This window comes from Cynocephalus volans, chromosome 3 (assembly GCF_027409185.1).
Source record: "Cynocephalus volans isolate mCynVol1 chromosome 3, mCynVol1.pri, whole genome shotgun sequence".
Classification (NCBI taxonomy): Eukaryota; Metazoa; Chordata; class Mammalia; order Dermoptera; family Cynocephalidae; genus Cynocephalus; species Cynocephalus volans.
Window position 1 is genome coordinate 80162093 of NC_084462.1, and position 22943 is coordinate 80185035.

The 22943-nt window shown below is 34.7% G+C and overlaps 1 protein-coding gene and 1 pseudogene across 5 annotated transcripts in view; both read right to left on the reverse strand.

Annotated features, from left to right (window-relative positions):
* RNF111 (ring finger protein 111) overlaps positions 1 to 22943 on the reverse strand; it is an 88744-nt gene that overhangs the window by 34445 nt on the left and 31356 nt on the right. For all 5 annotated transcript variants that reach the window (XM_063089102.1, XM_063089101.1, XM_063089100.1 and 2 more), the window contains exons 2-3: positions 13069 to 13961; positions 1050 to 1176 (exon numbers count right to left, since the gene is read on the reverse strand). In XM_063089102.1, coding sequence (XP_062945172.1) covers positions 1050 to 1176; positions 13069 to 13942 — 1001 coding nt within the window. In that variant the 5' untranslated portion in view covers positions 13943 to 13961. The remainder of the gene's footprint in view (positions 1 to 1049; positions 1177 to 13068; positions 13962 to 22943) is intronic.
* On the reverse strand, positions 3267 to 3801 carry LOC134371717 (serine/arginine-rich splicing factor 3-like; annotated as a pseudogene).

A 22943-nucleotide genomic window follows, 5' to 3' on the forward strand; every position in this document is an offset into this window, starting at 1 on the left:
ATATCATTCATATCTAAATTTTAAAAGCGTTAATGAATTCACTGTAACATAAAACAAACTATATTTTGTAAAACATTAAGTAAAATTCTTCTTTATCTAGAGCAATGACTCTTAACTCACTGCACATTTGGGGTGCTTAAAAAAATACCAACCCTTAAGAATCTAGTTCAGTTGTTCTGGGATAGGGTCTAGGCAACAATATATCTTTATTTTATAATCTCCCCAGGTAAATCTAATACAGCTTTGTTTGAAAACCACTAATCTGGTACAGGTTGAGCATCCCAAATCCCAAAATCCAAAATCCAAAATGCTCCAAATTCTAAAACTCTTTGAGGGCCAATATAATGCTCAAAAGTCATGCTCAAGAAAAACACTCATTGGAGAATTTTGAATTTTCTGATTAGGGATGCCGTCGTGGATTGAATTATGTACTTCCAAAACTCACTGAAGCTTGAATTATGTCCCCCAAGTTTTATGTATTAGAAACTTAGCCCCCATTGTGACTGTTAACAGGGTGGGAAATCCTATTACGGTAATTGAAAGATGGAGCCTTGAAGAGATGACTGTATTGTAGGACCATGCTGTAATGAGTGGATTAAAAATGGTGGTCAGGGGCGTGGTTCTGAGAGCTTTAAAAGAAGAGGAGAGTCTGTCTCTCTGCTTCCACCATCTTGCAATGTGAGACCCCTGGATCACTCTCACCACCACCAGGTGGACTTTGGACTTCTCAGCCTCAGAAACTGTAAGCAATAAACCTCTTTTCTTTATAAATTACCCAGTCTCAGGTATTCTGTTAGAGCAACACAAAACGGACTAATACAGATGCTCAACAAGCATATATGTGCAAATATTCCATAATCAAAAAAATCCAAAATCTGAAATACTTCTGGTCCCAAGCATTTCAGATAAGAGATACTCAACCTCTATATGCATACTCAAATCAGGACTCAAAAAGAAAAAAAGAAAAGATTACAAATATCTACAGCACAAATATGTTTAAACGTTTATATTTAAAACTTCAAATATACAACTGGGAATTAAAATCTCACCGATAGCTTTCTCCAACTGTTACAATCTCCACTTCACTGTCAGTTGAGGTAACATTAATTTCTTCATTGGCAGTGACCTGAGGAGTTGAGGAAGCTTCTATCACAACAACATCTTCATCAATACCTCCTAGAAACAAAAAGAAAAGTCATTTAAAGGGTATCTGCCTATCATTTAATAATATGGTAATATTACTATTATTACCATAATAAAAAAAAATTATTGCTAGACAAAAATTTTGATTTTGATTTTGAAGACTATGAAATTAATTACAAAAATAAATATATCTGTCAAAATGAAAGTTTTCTCAAAAAAAAAAAAAATCCACGGAGCTAATTACACATAGTGTTTCAGAACATTTCAAAACCCCCCAAAGACCTCATAAGCCCTGTTTCAGTCAATCATCATCCCCCACACCCACCCTTACACCCCTGCAACAACTGATCTGCTCCCTGTCGTTATGGATTGGTTTGTATTTTGTAGAGTTTTATGTAAGTGGAGTCATATATCACATATACTGGCTTCTTTCACTCTATTTACTTTGAGATTTATTTGTGTTGTTGTACCAATAGTTCATTATTTTTTATTGCTGAGTAGTATCCCATGGTATGGATATAACACTATTTGTTTATCCATTCAATTGTTGATGGACACCTGGATTTTTCTCAGTTTTTAGATATTACAAATAAAGCACCTATGAACATTTGTGTATAAGCCTTTGCACAGATGTGCTTTCATTTAAATCTTGGGTAAATACTTAAAGTAATTTCTGGTTTCTATGGCAAGTTTATGTGTAACTTGTTAAGGAAATGCTAAATCGTTTTCCTAAGCGGCTGCACAATTTTACATTCCCACCAGGAAAATGAAGGCTCCAGTTTCTCCACATCCTTGCTAATACTTATTATTGTCTCACTTTTTGAAGACTCTCTGCATAGTGATATCTCATTAGTTATTGATATTGAACACTTTTTCATCAGCTGCTCTGGTCAAATGTCTATTCTTTTGTCCACAGATTCTCTAGTCCATTTAGATTTTTTGTCTTATTGTTGAACTGTAAGACTTCTTTATAAATTCCGGATACAAGTGTAATCAGATACATTATTTGCAAATATTTTCTCCCAGTTTGCAGCACGTCTTTTCATTTTCTTAATGGTGTCTTTTGAAGCCTAAAAGCCTTTAATCTTGATGAAGTCCAACTAAGCAATTTCTTTTGTGAATAATACTTTTGCTGACATATTTAAGAAACTTCTGACTAACCCAAGGTCACTGAAATTTTCTCCTGTGATATTTTTGAGGTTTTCTGTTTGTTTGTTTTTTTTGTAACCAAAACTTTAATCACAAGCATTCTTACAAAACATAGTACAAATGACAGCATGAAAAAAAAAAATCTTACACTGTAACTCAAAGTTCAGCTCTACAATGCAGCCTTAAACTGACAGGACATTGGTATTGTGAAAATTTCCAAATAATGTTATAAACAGCTATGTGTTCATATATAGTAATCACATAAGAACTTATGACGTAAAGCAATGGGAAACTTTCTTGAAACTTAACAGATTCTATACCAACTAGGCAACCTCTGCCCAGGATAAAGACTAGTTGAATTTTTTAAAAACTTCTAATTTAGGGCCGAGCCCGTGGTGCGCTCGGGAGAGTGCGGCACTGGGAGCGCAGCGACGCTCCCGCCGCAGGTTCGGATCCTATATAGGAATGGCCGGTGCACTCACTGGCTGAGTACCGGTCACGAAAAAGACAAAAAAAAAAAAAAAAAAAAAAAACTTCTAATTTAGTTTAATGGTGCAGCTTTTATTTTTACCTACTGGCTTTGTGTTCGCGGCAGTTTTTAAAGACTGCTTTGTTCACCTATAGCTGTGTAGCATATCCCAGCTATGGAAAAAAATAAATCTTAGTTAAATTTTTGCCAGTTTTATTTCTATATTAAAACATCACACTTTATTTAGCTGGGCAGGATTTAGAGGTTTATCATCAGTCTACACAAGACTAAAGTTCAAAGCAAATTCAATTCTGCTTAAGGGAACATTGTAAAGTAACAATTCTTGGTATTACATACCTCATATGATCCATTTCAAACTACAGAGAATTATACCTTTGTGTGTGTCACTGTTCCAAGAGACAAATTCAAACAGCTAAAACATCTTAAAAATGCATCAAGCTTATGAAGTCTCAAACAAAACTTGAATTTTCTATACATACTCTTGTCAAATGAGGTTATTTCCTGTACACCACTTCTGTTGCAAACTGGTCTTCCACTTCCTTTCATTTGACCTATACTGGCTACAAGGTCTAGAGAAGGATAGGGATGGCTTGTGATTTCTCTCCTGAGACAGTGATCTGTCTCTTTTCTTGTCTCTAGAAAGAGACCTGCTCTGGCTGCAAGAGAATTTTCTCCTTCTTGGAGATCTGCAGCAAGGTGGAGGACTCCTTGTATGATAATCATCTTGAGGGCGACAACCTGAAGAATGAGGTGGACCACGATTCCCACTTTTTTTTCCCACCATTCAGCAGTTCCTCTCTTACACAGCAGTTACATAGTGTTCATCCATCCAGCTCTCCGACAGCATCAGCTGCATCTTGGGGATCTTCAAATTCAACAAAAACAAAGCCAGGAGGGTTTCTAGCACTTCAGAGTGGTCCAGAATAGCCAAAAGCCTGTTCCAATTCAGTCTTATTGTCATTGTTTCCAAGATTACCTACATAAACCTTACAGTCCAATGGACAGGAATCACAATGCATTTTGAAATCCTGGTTTAGAAATGTAGAGGCTCAAATCCACAGGATCTGATGGGTCTTCTCATTCCCCTCTGGCCTGGTTCCTAGAGATGCTCGTGTTTACCTGGCATCCACAAAATCTCCTATGCTTTCTTCTAGAAGTTAAATTTAGGTCTATAATCCATTTTGTTAATTTTTGTGTCTAACAAGAGGCAACGGGTCTAAACTCATATTTTTTGCATATGAATAAACAATTGTCCCAGCACTGTTTGTTGAAAGACCTAGAAAAATTCTATTTTTGTTTTTTGTTTTTTTGGTGACTGGCCGGTATGGGGAACCAAACCCTTGACCTTAGTGTTACAAGGCCACACTCTATCCGACTGAGCTAACCAGCCGGACTTAATAATTCTATTTTGATACCTAGCAGATTCAGGTTTTTCTAATTATTCTTCATAATTATAAAATCAAGGGGAAAGAAAAATTCTTGAGATTTGGACTGCCTGGCATTAAGCAACACTAATGAAACCCCGACATCCCTACAATACATATTTTTTCACCTAAGAAATATGTTGCCATCTACCAATATCAATATTGCAGGGCTGGGTTTTATTACAAATGTAATTCTCTATAAAGCTATAAAATTTTCTTCACAGAAGCCCAAAATACTCCTAATTAAGATTATTCTTAGACACTTTATTCTCTTTCTTGCTCTTGTAAATGAGCTCCCTTTTTCATATTTTCTGTTGGTATGAAGGTATACCATTGATATTGTATATTCATTTGTATCCAACTCTTACCGAACTCTTTGCTTACCACAATAACAATAAATGGTTCAACCTTCCTGCCACTATGGAACGCATGCAGTCTACATTCCTTCACTGAAGGTGTCATTACTTGGCAACTTGGAATTTCATCTTTAATACACTTTTACATCATCAAACGATCTCCACTACTTGAAAAGCCAGCCAGTACCTGGAGGAGGTACAAGCCCTTGACAAAGATCTGCAACATACTCTCCGATAATCCAGATTGTAACAATGCAGGCATGGGTAAACAATGGAGACAATAAAAGATAATCTGATTTGGAGAAACAGTTATTTTTTAAATATTTTTAAATATCGTATTTACATTTTGGAATATTTGCAAATATTACATCAATTAGAAAAAATTAAGATAAAAAATTATGAGGTGCAAATTTTTGAAGTAGTTTCTAAGTAGCAAAGATCACACACATAGACAAATTGAAGAATGAATTTTTAACAGCATAAATATATTTTACAGGCAGAAAAAAAAAAAAAAAAAAACTGCCCTCAAATGGCTACTTAAAATAATATTCTAGGTTCAATTCCCAAATTACTATCCAACTCTTGCTCCATAATCGTATACATGACGCAGCTTAAGGTAGAAGTACAAAGGGACCCTAAAGATATCAATCTAGCCAATGATCCACTTTGCAGACATGTTATTTGTTGTTAATTAAAATCGTCAAGTATAGAATTAGCTGATGGTGGTAAAAGTACATTTAAAATCAGAAGCATTATATGTATAAAGTCATAGTTGTTTTTTTTTTTTTAACTTCCCTTATTTTAACCCATCAATTGGTCATTACCAATCTACATGGAGAAAAGCTACATCTACATATCAACATTCTTAGTGATTTCTCTCCATGTATATGTATACGAAATTTCTTTAAAAGCCTGTTTAAAAAAAACCCCAAAACTTAACATTATCGATGTTACACACCAGGCAAAGCCAAATACAAATGTAACATATTCAAGGCCCAATGATAAATGATACAAAGCCAACTTTGCTAATGCATTAAAATTCAATTTATGTAACTTTTTGAACACAGATTATGTAATTAAAGGTTATATAAGTAGTTAATTTAGGCACTTATTCTATTTCTTAAACATCATTTTTCTAAAAAGAAATTTTACATGCATAACTTAAACATAATACATAAAAATTAAGTAAAGCATAATCACAATAGGCAAGATTTTGGCATCTATAATCTATATAATCATCTATAATGTCAGTTCTCCCTAATTTAATCTACAATTACAATCCTAATAAAAACACCATCAGGTGTCTCCCAATCATCCTTATATAAACAAATTGATTATAAAGTTCACTTGGAAGAAGAAATAAGCAAAAATAACCAGAAAAACATTAAAGATTCTATAATTAAAACAGTACTCTTCTACTGTATGAACAGATAAACCAATGGGACAGAATGAAAATACCATAAATACACCCAAATGCATACGGAAACTTAACATATGACAAAGGTGGCATCTCAAGTCAATAGTAAAAAGATTTTAATGATTGGTTTTGAGACAATTGTATAGCCACATTTTAAAAAAAAAAGTTGAACCCATTCCTCATATCGTACACAAGGATAAGCACCAAATGGATCTGTGCTTCAAATGTAAAAAAAGAATTAAGCAATACAAGGGGTAGTGGAAAGAATGGGTTGATTCCGTTCTAACTTTGGCGTGGGAAAATTTTTCCTAATTATGACTCAAAATCCAGAAGCATAAGGATAAAAGTTGATAAATGTGATTTATAAAAAAATTTTTGGCACGATAAAAATAATAAAAGCCAAGAAACTAAGGACAGATTTGTGGAAAATGTGTGTATTATATAGGATTTATATCTCTAATATGTAAAAGAGCTCCTAAAAATGGGCAGAAAAACGGAGACCAACATCCTGTTATTAAAACAGGCAAGAGATATGAACAGATCAATCACAGGAAAAGAAATGCAAAAGACCTAAAGGTTTAAAAACATATGAAAAGTTATACATCACACACACACACAAAAAAAAAGAAATACAAATTTAAAATGTAGATATACTATTCCTCACCTATCAGATGGAAAAAAAAAATAAGCCCTAAAATCTGACATATTCTGTTGGACAGACTCTGGGAAAACAGGCACCCTCGTACATTGCTGGTACCCTTATACTTGCTGTTGGGCATGAGAGATGGTTACAATCCCTATGGAGAAACATTTGACCATATCTTACAAAAATAAATATGCATTTATCCTTGACTCAATCTCCTTCTGGAATTCTATCCCAAAGACAAACAGGCAAAAAAAATGAAATGACATATACAAAAAGCTATTTATTGCAGTGCTACTACTTGTAGCCCTGCAAACTGTTCATCAATAGGAAACTGGCTGAACAATCTATGGTGAAGCTGTTTTTAAAAAAATGAATAGAGCGATGACAGTATATAGAAATATACACATATAAATACTATCATTCTTTTATAATATCTCTACATATGCCAATAATAACATATATAAGGGGAAAAAGAGACTTGAGTAAGAGAAGTGGAAAATAAGGGTGTGTGTGTGTATATAAGTGTGTGCGTGTGTGTGTATATATATATACACACACACGCACACACACATATATTTGCTTATATATTTGAAGAGGAAAAAAATGAGAGAACCAAAACTAATAACTAATAAAAATGGTTATCCATGAGAGAGGAAAAGATAGGAAGAGAGAGCAGAGATAGAAAGCTAGACCTCAGTGAACATATCTTGTTTTAAAATGTGAACTTCGAAGCTAGATAAATGTTTTACATAATTAAAAAGCAAAATGAAACTTTTAAAAAAACTCTTAAAAAAAATAAACATGAAACAAGTGAACCTAAATGCATATTAAATTGGTGGCATAATCACACAGAAAACTGGCCAAGGACAAAAAAGACACTCCCCCCCACCCCACCCCCGCCACACACACACACACACACACACACACACACACACACACACACACACACACACACACACACACACACACACACACACACACACACACACACACACACACACACACCAAGGACAAAAAAGACACTCCCCCCACCCCACCCCCGCCACACACACACACACACACACACACACACAAATCTTAAATTGTATTCATTAGAATTACTCTTGGTAATAATTGCAAATATTTTTATTTTAAAACTAGTTCATTTATATGAATGTGCTTACAGTATGTATAGGACAAAGCAAATAAATAAATAATTAGTATTGTTAAGAACCAAGGTTTTCGGCATAAGAGTAAAGAGATACAAATATAAAACAAAACTTACATAAAAACCCTAACCCTAAACTTAAAATGAAAATATTCACATAAATATGAATACTGTATCTATATTCAAAAATCTCTACATTCCTAGCTTTGTCCATTAAAAAAGCCAAAAAGCAATGACAGCCCAGAAGAGCAAAAAACACCTTTAATTCCCAGCCTATAATCTCTAAAATATCACTTCCCAATAAAAGGAAATTAGAAGTATGTAAAGAAATGGCTGTTTCCAGGTTTGGGGCAAGAAATATATAAGGTGAATCTGCACCATCTTGTTATACCAGAGAATAAGGAAGTTATCAAAGACTACTACTAGAGTGGTATCAAAAGGACAAAGACCCAACATGAAGATGCTCCCACTTGCCAAAGATGAAACGAGTTAAGTATTGAAAAAAAATTAAAATACTGCCAATAGACTGAAACACATCAAATATACTAAAACCCATAAGTTCTAATGATACTTGAAAATGATAAAACCTCCTCAGATGCTGCTAGAGTACCAACTCATTTTGAAAAGGAGTAACCAAAGGAAAAGAACCAAGCATTTGCCTTTCCTGTATGGACTGAATTAGCTGATGAAGAGTTCTTCCTTACAGAAAAACCTCAGCTAATAAATGTAAGCAGAATGAAAGAGTTAGACAATCAATATTTTGCAACACTTAGTGACATCATGGACCTGCACAAGATCATTAACAGCTAAAAAAACATTACATAAAATGTTGATGGGGAACTTTATAACAGAAGAATCACCATCTGAATGCTCTGATCAATCTTAGTATGTGATGTAACAGGAAGTACATGGCATCACCAATGAAGTGTTGTCTGAACTGAAACTGAATCTAATCAAGCTTTTCAATTGAACTCAAACTACCAGTCTGCATGAAATATGTGGTATATGAAACAAATTAAACACCACCATATGTACTGAAGTGTTTATGAGTGAAATTATGTCTATGAATTGTTCTGAAATTCTCGAGGGGAAAAAAAAAAAAACGAGGGGTGAAAGATAAAATAAGAATGGCAGATTGTTAATAAACTGAAGTGAGATGATGAATATGTGGGAGTTCACTGTATGCTTCCATTTTTGTGTATGCCTGAAAACGTCCATATAAATCATAAAGCCAAGAAAAAAACTATCAATGTTATTTTTACAAAAAGAGGGAAAGGAATATTCTCAGATTTAGATATAATTCCTAGTATTAGGACTTTACAATTCCAAGGGTTGGCTATCTTTTTAACCAAACTTTAAAAACACTTAAAAAGTCAATGCAGTATTTTCAATTATGTACTGGATAATTTTTTAGAAATAGTCCTACTATAGGTAAAATGAAATTTGTAGTTTGAGATAAAAGTTCCAGTGACAGTGTCATGTATGGAGTCAGCAAATGCTATGTCCCACATAAAGTAGATGAGGATAATATGGGGAGAACTGTGTTTGATGACTTAAAAAATGGTTCCTAGGGCCAGCTCGTGGCTCACTCGGGAGAGTGCGGTGCTGATAACACCAAGGCCACAAGTTCGGATCCCATATAGGGATGGCCAGTTAGCTCACTGGCTGAGTGTGGTGCTGACAACTCTAAGCCAAGAGTTAAGATCCCTTTACCGGTCATATTTTTTTTTAAAAAAAGGTTCCTAACTGTGTGAACAGAATTATTTTCAGGAAATGTAGGTATAATAGTGGGCAATAATGGGCACTACTTCTGAGTTAACGTACATTCAATATTTACATGTAAATAAATTAATAATTTAATTATAAGACAAATGACTATTTTAACAGTCCTAAAAGTTCATATTTCAAGATAGCTGAAAATTTATTTTCTCCTCAGTGGGAAAATAGGACTGATATATTTAGGCTCTCTTATTTAAGAGCATATACAGTATTTGTATTTCCTTCAAGTCTGGAGGAGATATAATCTATAAATATATATTAATTGAAAAGTTAATATGAGGAAGTCTTCATATTCACAATTAATTAGAAAACCAAAGCTTTAGTGTTATAAAATAAAAAGTTGAGCAGCAGTTCAGATAAAGTTTGCTGAATAGATTCACAGAAACATATCATTAAATTAACATCTACTCTGAAACCTAGCTTCTATTAGGTTATTTTAAAATATGTGAAGTTCTTGACAAATAAAACAAAATGCATAAATTCTCAGCCAAATTGGCAACTGGGAATAACTCAATGTCCAATAAGCTTGCTAACAACCCAAGTGACATATCATTTTGGCTTTCTGTGCATGAATAGAAACCCCTAATAAATTTAAGTCAATTAATAATGGGGAAGCAAGAGGCAAATATTTCCCAGAAATCTGTTGATTATAACAAACTAACTGATGTTTGTTAAACAATGTAAAATACTGACTTAAAATAATTTTTAGGTGCTTTAGTAAACCACTTAATTATCAACAACTGTTGTGCCTTAGAGTTATAGCCATCCACACAAATCATATTAACATTTAGTAGATAAATCTAATTAAAAGTTGACATTCCAACCCTATCCTAACACATACTAAAAATACTAGACTTGGGAGTTGGAAAGCCTGGGTCCAAGTTCTAATTCTACCATCTAAATTAGGTACAATTTGTTGCAAGTCACTTCACATGGCAATATAGTACTTCTATTAATGCCAGAATTCAAAATATGTCTAAAGAAAATCCTATCTCGTAGGAGATTAAAGGAAGTCAATTCCTTGAAAGAGATGAGGTTTCTAGATAATAGAGCAAAGTCCTATCAATATTTCAGTTTATTCTAAATATAAATCATTCTAAAATGGTTTTCCAAATGCTCATCTGTAATATAAGGGTGATGGTTATAGAATCCACCTCATAAGAGTGTTGGGAGGATTAAATGAGAATATACATAAAACACTTAGAACTTTACTGGCACACAGTAAATACTCAACAAATGCTAGGTATTTTTATTATCATCATGACATCATCATCCACTGTTGATGGGGAACTTGATGCAAACTCTTTGGAGGGCATTCTGGTAATAAGAACTCCCAAATTTTAAAAGCATATACACTCCGATATATGATATGCTTGCACATGTGTGCAAAAATGTGTGCACAAGGTTGTTCAATGCAGCAAATATCCATCAACAAAATCTGGTTAATTATGGAAGATCCATATAAAGGCAATACTACGCAACTATTAAAAAGAATGAGATAACACTGATAAGAAAAGACCCACATTATTTATTTATCCTTGTATATGCTTTCACATTTTCTGAAAGAGATAAGAAACTGCTAACAGTGATTATTTCTGGATAATAAGACTGAAATCTTTGAAGAGGAGAAAAACTTACGTATTTTATGCTTTCTTGGTACTTTTTAAGCTCCACACTATGTGAACATTGTCATTCAATCTTTTTTTTTTTTTAAACTAGTTTAAAACAAAACACTTATCTAGAAACCAGAAAACATCAGGGATACTTGGATTTGTGTTTCCAGAGATAAACTCTGAAAATAATGTAATTCTGCCAAGAAAGTAAAAATCCACATGCTACAATAAGCATTAAACAAGATTAAAAAATGAATTGTTTGCATTTACCTTGAATATTTGAGAATACATGAGCTCCTTCCTTCTCAGAAACAGACACTGATACTGACCATCATTTACTATATTCTCACTCTCCCACAAAAAAATACTATATTCTCATTCTCTTCACTTACTATATTCTCATTGTTCCACAAATATTAGAGTTTCTGCTCTAAATCACCAATCATCCTGCCTCTTTAATTTTAAGAAGAAATTGGGCTGTGCTGCTCCCTCTCTCAAAACCAGAGTCTTTACATTCTGACCACCTAAGAAAAGGGTGACAATTAAGCAAGAGAACTCCTATTCTCACCTCTTTCTCACGGGACTGCAGGGAATGAGTGCTGTACACTACAACCAGTCGTAGGTGATCTCAATGAACTCTTCTTAAATATTTGGGTAGGTTAAAAAAAATGAACTGTTAAACATGGCTAACCCTCTAACTAAGAACAAGGTTTTAGGGTTCTGGAAAGGATAGAAAAATAAAACGGAAAAGTAAAGGGGGAAGTTTTTTGTCATTGTGAGAAACCATGATTCTAGACCCTTAAAAAGCTCTCCCTCTCCCCCATTCTCAGATTCCACAAGAAATTAACTTTTTCCCTTAGTTCAGACTTAGCTCTTCAATGCTCACTTTGACAACTTCCTTTAAATACAACTGTAAAAATGATGCATTATCTTAGGATGGTTTGTATACATGGAGCATAATTATACTTCAGGACTGTCTGCACATAAACTTATTCTACTTAAATACTGTATAACATTTACTGTGTGCGTGTGTGTGTGTGTGTGTGTGTGTGTGTGTGTGTGTGTGTGTGTGTGTGAGAGTGAGAGTGAGAGTGAGTGAGAGAGAGAGAGAGAGAGAGAGAATATGAGAATGTGTGAGCTATTCCCCTATCGATTAAATTTTAATTGATGACTCATATGCTCTACGGAGGACTGTCAGGACTAAAAGTTTACAGGTCCTAGTATTAGAATAAAAGTTAGTACTCAAATACCTGAAGTTATTTTTTAGCTATAAAGAATATGACAAAATAACAGCAAACAACGAGAACAGTGTACTAAAAGGAAAAATATTAAGCAGTTTTTACTGATTAGAATTGTTCTTACGGGGTGGCCTGTGGCTCACTTGGGAGAGTGTGGTGCTGATAACACCAAGGCCATGGGTTCGGATCCCATATAGGGATGGCCGGTTCGCTCACTGTGGAGAGCATGGTGCTGACAACACCAAGTCAAGGGTTAAGATCCCCTTACCAGTCATCTTTAAAAAAAAAAAAAGAATTGTTCTTACTATGGTTGAATGTGAAAAAGTACATAGGCATCTGAAAAAGTATTCATAAAAGTTAAACATATTAAAGAAGCACCACAGGGAAAAAAAACTATAATAAATCAACAACTCATATAAAATATAATTTAATATGTATAAAATGATGTAAATGGTTAGTCTAAAAAAATTCTATTTTTGACACTGGAAAATTTTAAAATTTTTATAATACAATTACAGTTATGGTTTAATACTGCAGTTGGTATTTTATATGGCTTAAAAATAAGTTAATTCCTTCCAAATACAACATCACTAAGATACAGACACAAGAAAATAAGCACGAATACAATGCAATAGCTTCCATGTTTTACTCAAGAAACATTTTTACCTGAGGGAACAGCTGGATTGTTTTGGTGGTTTTCACTAGCAGAAACAAACAAATCTTCTTCTCCTTCAGTTGATGAGCTGGAAGAGGATTCACTGCTGAGGTCATTTTCACTGGAACTACTAGAACTGGGTAGCAATGCATATTTTCTTCGGGCTAACACTTCTCGTTTTTTCCTCTGCAGTAATATCCTCTCTTTTTGTTTCTGTGTCCTCTGTGAGGAACTATTTTTTACAAATCTCTTTCTGCATGGAAGTCTCCTTAATGAACTACTATGAAAACAGGGTCTTTTCATTAACAAACCCGAAACAGATTCTGTCTCAGTCCGAGGCCACTTTTGGGACCGTGCACTTTGACTTCTACTTTTTGCACTCAAAATAGTCTGGGAATGTCTTACAGAGACTTCTTTATCCTCATCTGAAGTCACAGTATCAGAATCTCCAAAATGCAGACTAGATGAAGGAGAAGAAAGACAATCACTAAAAGAGGAATTATCTTCATCGCTTGGTGTTTCTAGGTGTTGCCTCAATCCTAATATTCCCTGGTTCTCTTTAACACAATTTTGCATGTACGAAGGGCCAGCCTGCTGGCTTTTCCGTTTTTTTCTCACAACACTTTTTTCTTGTCCTTGGTGGTTACCATTCATGTCCTTCTCTTGTTTTTGAGAATCATCACACAAGTGAGAGAATTCATTCCCCACTTTATTATTAATCATCTCAACTCCTGCAGAAAAACTTTTGGCTGCCCCAATGGGCTCTGGATGCAAAAGGATCCCTTTCAGACTCTCCTGTGTCTTTGGTGCATCAGAAGGAATCTCACTCTTCATATCCACTTTTAAGGTATAGAGCTCGTTATATTCAGGAGTCCATTGAGACATGGGAAAACTTAAGGAAGGCCTAGAAGACACAAATAAATATTAAAAATGTATTAACATATTTTATTACACTATTTAATTAAGTAAGAGTTCTCAAATTCCACTGAAAATATCCTTTGTAATAGGGGAGAACTGCCTTTTCCTCATTAGGATATTAAATGGTTGTAATGAGTCATTTTACTGTTATGTTTTGTTTGTTTGTTTTTGTGGGGGTTCTTTGGTGACTGGCTGGTACAGGGATCTGAACCCCTGACCTTGGTGTTATCAGTACCACGTTCTCTCAAGTGAGCTAACCAGCCAGACCATTTTACTGTTCTTATAAAACTTTTTTCCCTAATACTACTCATATATCCAATTTTTTAGAAATACAGTATCACAGAAAATAAACCTACTTGTACACTTCTATTAACCAAAAACTGATTTTACTATATATCTTGCCAACTTCAGCAACATAAGATAGAAGGGTACTTCAAAAACTTCATGAAAAGATTCATATTATCTTTTAATTCTATTTTTCCATGAACCTTTTGAAGTACCCTCATATTTGGTCAAAATCAAAAAATTTCTTCAAAACCTGTTATAGTAAAAATATATAAAGAGATTAGAATTCAAATGACTGGTTAGTCAACATGTTTTTCTCCTGGTATAACATTTTAATATTGTAATTATTTTATTTTCTGTACATCTAGATGGTTACTACATTAGATGGATTACTAAAAATAATGAACTAATATGAACATAGCTTTTCTTTCGTATGGTTCTTTCTTTCATAATACTTTATTCTCCACTGAGAATCTGAATTCCCCTGATAGACGGTAGGCACAACTACTGCATTTCAGTTTTAGATACAGGAAAACTAGAACCAAAACTGTGGGTTGCTGAAGATCATTCAGTTAAATAAGCAACAAAACAGAACATTAAAACAAACTTTTTAACACTAATCTAAGTGTATCTAAATCATTCACCCTCTGAAATTATAAGCTGCTGAACAAGGGACTTGAATTTAAAGTATCTACCATCAATGCAATGTACATACAAGAATGGTGATATTGTAAAATTATAAATATCACGACTCAAATGGAACACATTCATTAGACAAATAAAGAGCTTTACTAGTGCAAAATATGAATATCTAAACAATGTTGACATATTTTTTAAGTTTTCATTAAGTATAACATAGACACATATCTTAAGTTGATGAATTCTCACAAAGTGAACACATCATTATCACCCATATCAAGAAACACAACGTAACCCAGTACCCCAGAAATCCTCTTCCTATCACTACCACTCACCAAGAGTTATAACCACTATCCTAACTTCTAACACCACAGATTTGTTGTCTTCCCAACATATATTTTAAATCACTGCCTAAAAAGAAAGGAAAACAGATATTTAGTATCAAGTTTTTCCCTCTCCACAAATAACAGTTACAGAAATATACAATCTCACAGGTCTCCCACTTTTAGTGTATAACTTTATCATCCAAACAAACGACAGTAATTAAAAAAATAGAATAGCCTATTTCTATAAAAAGCTATCAAAACTCCTACCTTCTATTATTCTTATTTACAAGGACAGGCAAGTGCTATTTCCAAGATTAGCCATCAAGCCCTGTCTGGAGTTCAGCAGGATCAATAATAGCAAAGGAGGAACACAAAGATGAGTGAAAATATGGGGATGGCAATGAGCAAATTACAGGAGGCAGCCAGTTAGACAAGGATCACCATAATTAAAGGAAAGAAAACACAAGTCACAACAATAAGGCACAGGCGCACGTGATTTGAGAGTTCTAGGTGGGCAGGCCAGTTAGCTCAGTTGGTTACAGTGCAGCATTATAACACCAATGTCAAGGGTTCGGATCCCCATACTGGCCAGCAGCGCAAAAAAAAAAAAAAGTTAAGGGCGGCCCACTAGGATAGCTATAATAGAAAATACAGATAATAAGTGTTGAAAAGAATGTAAAGAAACTGGAACATTCACACACTGCTGGTGGGACTGTAAAATGGTACAGCCACTTTGGAAAGCACTCTGGCAGCTCCTCAAAAGATTAAACACAGAATTATCATATCAACCAGTAATTCCACTCCTAGGTATACACCCAAGAGAAATGAAAAGATATATCCACACAATAACTTACACACAGCATTAGTCATAACACCCCAAAAGTGGAAACAACATTTATCTGCTGAATGAATAAATCTACAAAATGGATTATTACTCAGTAGTCAAAAGAAATGAAGTACTGATTCAAGCTACAACAGGATGAACATTATGGATGTACAGTATGATGACAAAATTGTTCATCATAATGAATAAACAAACATTATGTTTTTTTAAAAAAGTCACAAAAGGCCACATAGTGTAAGATTCATTTCATATGAAATGTCCAGAATAGGCAAATCTAGAGAGACAGAAAGATTAGGGATTGCCTAGGGTTGGGGATGATAGGATTAGGGTGTAATGGCCAAAAAGTATAGGGTTTCTTGTTGGTGAATTGAAAATGTTCCAAAGTTGATTGTGGTGATGGCTGTTCAACTCTGAATATACTAAAAACCACTGATATCACATCTCAATAAAACTGTTGTCAAGTAGCCAAGAGGAAAAGTACCAAGATTTCTGGGTATCAGATAATTATGGACCCTAACAGAAAAGTCATAATGTCTTCTGGAAAGATCTAGGATTCCTCCAGAAGTCCATGTCTCCCAGGAGCTGGATTGAGTTGGATACCTGAGGAGACAGTCTTTATTTGCTGAAGAAAAAAATCTGTTTTAGACTCCTCATCCTTAATTACTGAGTCATTCTTGGGTCATAGTAATAGAGATCCTGAGAGACAATGAAAACTTGCCAAAAGGACAGCTAAATTCTGTCCTTTTTACGGAACACTGATCCATAAAAGAATTTACAAAAAAGTGACTCATAAAATAATTTACTAAATGCAATATCTTTTCCATCATTTTATGCCCCAAAGCCAAACAATGAACACTTTATGGTTATTGGTTTTTGGTCTGCTCTGGTTTTTGGTCGATTTGGTCTCCCCAATGAGGTAGGGATAAGAGGGATAAGGAGGAGTGGTTTGGTGTCTGGTGTGATGTGTGTTTGTACATAAGTAACTGTTCTCTGAGTTACCATGTCATGCAGTCATTAAATGCAAAATTAACATCCCATATTAACCATGTGGTTCCCACCAAGGGAGTACAAATTAATGCTCTATTTTGAACTGAGAAAAAGGAGTAAGATCATGAAAAGAAATAAATACCAGTATTACATCTTTTAACTAGAAAAACAAAAATAACACTAAGGATTAAAATATTCTGAACTATTTGCTATGTAACAAAATCATAATTTAGTCATTTATTTCTGTAAAAATTATTGACTGATCTAACTTACAAAGTAGGCCTACGAGATATATCTCCTTGGCCACATTATAACTTGTTTACTATTATACACTGTTTCAATACTGAAACCAGAATACTAGTCACCTTTTTGGTTGACTTGATCTAATAATTTCACTGTTATATGTCATGATGACAACATACTAATTACTCCTGGTATTATCAGAGAAGATATACCACTATTAGTAAAACTTGCACTAAAAAACATTGACAGCTAAAAAAAAAATGCTATCAAAACTAAAAATTAGGGTTAGGATTTGACAATTTACATTATAGATAAGTTTATATGAGCATAAAGGGGAAAAACCCATTAAGATTACTCACAGAATGTTGAGGAACTCTACTTCTAAACTGCGATAAAGCTATTACTGTTATGACCCTTCACAACCAATGATAAATATAAATACTTGTCTCAAGTTTAAACAAAAGTTTGAAGATTAATTTTACATGACTCTAAAGGAACAAGATCTTTTTGTTTTTCGTTTTGGATGGCTGGCCAGTACAGGGATCTGAACCCTTGACCTTGGTGTGATAACACCGGCTCTAACCAACTGAGTTAACTGATGAGCCCTTAAAGGAACAAGATTTTAAAAGAAAAAGCCATAGATAATTTGGCATTTTTCTATAAGTTTTAGAAATTATCAGAAAATGAACTAGAAATATGGCTGCTATTTAACTATCTTTTTTTATAAATTAAGTGAAAAAAATAGTATTTGTACCACAGTAATATTACTTAGGCTATTATTAAATTTTTAATTCTCTTCTACTGATATTTATTTTACTATATGCCAGTTTAAGTGTATTAACTACTACTTCCCAAATGCTTTATAACTACCTGTCTGGCTAGGCTAAGGCCTGGAATCCTCACAGCGCCAATTGTCTTGCTCTTAATCCTGTTCGTGACGCCAATTGTAAAGCTACTCGACCACAACTATGCCAGTTGTGGTGCTCTTTTACCTGCTGGTAATCCTGCACCAACTGGGCCAATTGTTGAGCTAAGGCTGGGTCTGGACCCACAGACCCCTCAACAAGCCCATTCACAGACTGGGCCACAAACCCTTCACATGCCAGGCTGGGTCACCAGACCCCTCACAAGCCAGGCTGGGTCACCAGACCCCTTCACACAGGTCTATGAGCTAGGTAACTGGCCAAAAGGTCCTTGGATGCCATAGGTTTTGAAAAGCATGGTCGTGCTGATGGCAGCCGCCCCTGGTAAATGCCAGCCAACGTGGCGGCGCAGTGCAGGCGAACTAACTCCACCCCCCCTCCCCCACACACAATGTTTACTGAATGACCGCCAACCAGCCCTGAGGTGAGGGGAGCCTGATTAAGTTATTCTATTTTCCCAACACTACCATTATTCATAACCAGATAGTACAGATAATATGCTTTCATACATATTCTAAATAGCCAAAATCTCATTAGCAAGAAAGGTATTTCCCCAAAAAAGACATCACTCTGAAGGCAACTGCGTTAGCGAGGTGCTCATATTAACGTAAATTTTTTAGAGATCTCCACTAGAAGCACATAATCTAATAATGTATTCAATTATAAAAAGGTGGAAGAGAACCTTGATAAGCTTCCTACGAAATAACTTGCAGCCTGATAGGTGGTAGAAAGAGGAAGTTATACTCAGAATAACTGTTGTGAAACTGCAAGACAAACTCAATTTCTGTATAGAAGGTTAGATCTAAAATAAAAATATAAAAACAGACCAGCGATCAAGGCAATCTATCCTGAATAGACAATAAAGTTCAGAAAATAAACTGTTAGGCATTACCAAAAGACTCATTTGGATTCTTGTCGACCATGGAAATCAAGATGAAATAAAGACAATTCACTAACAGCTCTAAAATAGGCAAGTATAGATATAATGTCAGAGCACAGAAAAAAATAGGATCGTGTAAAGAGACTTTCAGGATAAAATCAGAGAACACAAAAAACCACATTTGTTGAATCAACAGTTGCATCAGGTCTACTACAGTGCATAGTAGGAACCACATGAGACATCAATCAGCATATCAACATTCTAAAAGCAAAAACACAAAAGGGCCCCACAGTACCAACCCTCAAAGAATTAATATATTGAAAAGAGACAAATACAGATTACAAGGCACCAAAGGGAAGATACTGGAAGGATATTTAAGTAAGATACATAGATGGTGACTAGGAAGGCTTTCAGAAGAAATCAGTAATTTGAAGGATAAGAGTCAGGAAAGGGGATAACAGTACAGGAGGGGGACAGATGAAGCAAAAGAGGCAGACCATTCTAAAATGTTTTTATTTTATTCTGAACAAAACAGGCACACCTTGAAAAATCAAGCAGGAAAGTTACACCATTACAGTTTTACAGCTGCACTTTTGACAGATCACAATATGAAAAAAGGATTGAATGAGGCCAAAACTAGAGGCAGAAAAAGCCAGTTAAGAAGTTGTTGCTTTATAAGGTAAGGAAATACAAGGGTAAACAATAAGGGACTAGCAATTGGAACAGGGTAAACATAAAATCCAGAGATATGAAAGACAGAATCACGATGATTTTGTTAACCTTTGTATATGAAATACCTACTGCTACCATCCTAGCCAAAATTAATATAATCTTTTGCCTCTACTACTGTAACAGACTAATAGATTTTCTTATTTCAACTAACAGTCCATCTCTAAACATGGGTATGCCCTAAGAACACAAATCAGATCATAGCCCCTGATCAGAATCCTCAGGGGTTTCCCAATGTTCCAAAAATAAAATCCTAACTCATCTTTAGCATAGTTTACAAAACCCTTTATAATCTCATGTGCCTGTGTCTCTCACCACCTCACCTCTTTATTCACTAGACTGCAGCCAAACTAGCCACCATTCTGTCCCTTGAACATAACAAGCTTTCTCGACCTCAGGGCTTTTGCACTTTGTGTTCCCCATGCCTACAATGTTTTTCTCAAAGAATTTTGAAAGGCTATCTAGCTTCTGCTCATCATTCAGGTCTTGGCTTAAATGTCATCCCTTTGGAGAGGTCTTCCCTGACTGCTCTGTGGCAGCCAAGAGAATGTGCCTTGCACACTTCCAACTAAGGAGAGCTTAATAGATCTAGAGCCCCAGCTTCTCTTTCCTTCACTTGGAATCAGATTTATATCATGGTCTGATAGCTCTCACAGTTATCGCCAGCTCCCTCCTCATTCCCTCACAGGCATTTCCCGTAATAAAATCCTTGCAAATTGTGCATTAGAGAACACTATCAACAGTGAAAAGGCAAGCCACGGAATGAGAGAAAATATTTGCAAATCATATATCTGACAAGGGACTGATATCCAGAATATATAAAGACCTTTTAGAACTCAACAACAAAAAGAACCCGATTAAAAAATGGGCAAAGGACTTGAATAGTCATTTCTCCAAAGAAGATATACAAATGATCAATAAGCACATGAAAAGAAGTTCAATGACATCACTAGTTACTAGGGAAATAGAAATCAAAACAGAGCTCTTGATCTATTAAGCTCTCCTTAGTTGGAAGTCTGCAAGATATCACTTCACACCCACTAGGGTACTTATCATCAAAAAACGAAATAAGTGTTGGCTTGGATGTGGAGAAATTGGAACTCTTGTGCACTGCTGGTGGGACTGTAAAATGGTGCAGCTGCTGTGGAAAACAGTATGGCGATTGCTCAAAACAATTAGACATAAAATTACCATACAATCCAACAATTCCACTTCTGGGTATATACCTAAAACAAATGAAAGCAGAAACTTGAACAGATATTTTTACACCCACGATCATAACAGCATTATTCACAAATAGCCAAAAGATGGAAGTGGCCCAAGTGTCCAAAAACGAATTAACAAAGTATGATATATACATAAAATGGAATATTATTCAGCCTTAAAATGGAAACCCTGACACATTTCAACATGGATAAACCTTGAAGACATTATGCTAAGTGAAATAAGCCAGACAAAAAAGGACAAATATTGTATGAGTCTACCTCTATGAAGTACCCAGAGTAATCAAATTCATTGACTAGAAAGCAGAACAGTGATTGCAAAGGGCTGGGGAGAGGGGAAAATGAGAGTTAGTGTTTAACAGGTATAGAACTTCATTTGGGGAAAATGAAAATGTTCTGGAGGTAGTAATTGTTGTACAACAATGTGAAGATACTTAATGTCAAGTTGTACACTTAAAAATGGTTAAAACCGTTAAATTTTATGTTATATATATTTTACCACCATCAAAAAAAAAAAAATCCTTGCACATTTAACTCCATTTTGATGTCTGTTTCTTAGAGGGCCTGGACTAACACATACTTCATTTAAAGAACCATCCTCTTCTCCATCACTCGATATCACACCCTATTTTGTGTGAAGTACAAGGGTACTTCAAAAAGTTCGTGGAGAAATAGAATTGAAAGGTAATAGAAATATTTCCATGAACTTTTTGAAGTGCCCTTATACTTGTCACTAACCGAAATGATCTTATTAGCCTATTCATTATACAAGTCCCCTCACTACGATGCAAGTTCTAAGAAAGGAACCTTGTTTGTCCTGTTCACTGCTTGATCTCTAGCAACTAAAACAGTTGACTGACACACAATGGTAGGCCCACAATGAATATTTTTTATTGTATTAATCAATAAATGACTGGTAAAAGGAAAGAAGTAAAATAATGATTGCTGTATTTCTGGATTGGGTAACTAAGAACATGGTGATGCCAATCACTAAGATAGGAAAGAGAATATACAGAATGAGAACAAAAGTAATAACAAAATTAGGTAATAATGTCTAAGATTTCTTGCACCTTTACCATCACCCAATTTTCAGTTTCAGGAGCTCTGGAACCATATAACACATATATCATATAGTTAGAGGTCCATCAGGCCCTTAAAATAGAGAAACTGAGCATAAAAGAGAACAGTAGGGGATAAAGAGATTTTTTATAAAACTGGTAAACTGATCTACATACTACTTCTTGATTCATAATAAATATTAACAGGAAAGTGGTTACATGTTTCAAAAAGTCTATAAAGATCACTTTTCACATCCCCTAGGGTCTTAAGGCTAAAGGTTAAAAAGTAAATCTTCAAACCAGAGAAAGAGCTGGATTCAGCTCACAATGTTTTGTTTGGCCTGCACAATTCAGGGGGGAAAAATTAGAGCTAAGAGTGAAACACTACAGAAAATCACAAAGAAAAAAAAAGGTACTCACTGCTATATAACATTGTTCTGGAAAGGTTAGTCAAGTCAATCAAATAAGAGAATAGGCATAAATATTTAAAAGGAGGTTATTCTTTTTCATTATTTGCACATGACATCGACAAATGAGATCAACAGGGAAACCACCGGAAACAGTAAGACAGGCCAGTTATGAATATGTCTACCACAATAATACTCTAAAATCAATGACTTTCCCTTATACAAACAGTAGAAATGCTAGTTAGAAAATACTATAAAATAACAAACTTAGTTAGAAAATACTACAGAATAATAAAAATATGCCACTCACAATAGGGGTAAGAAGACTGAATACCTAGTATCAAATTTAACAAGAGACACTCAGGACCTATATGAAAATAATTATGTTCTCACTTTCAAAGATTCTCTGTTATTCACAGCCACC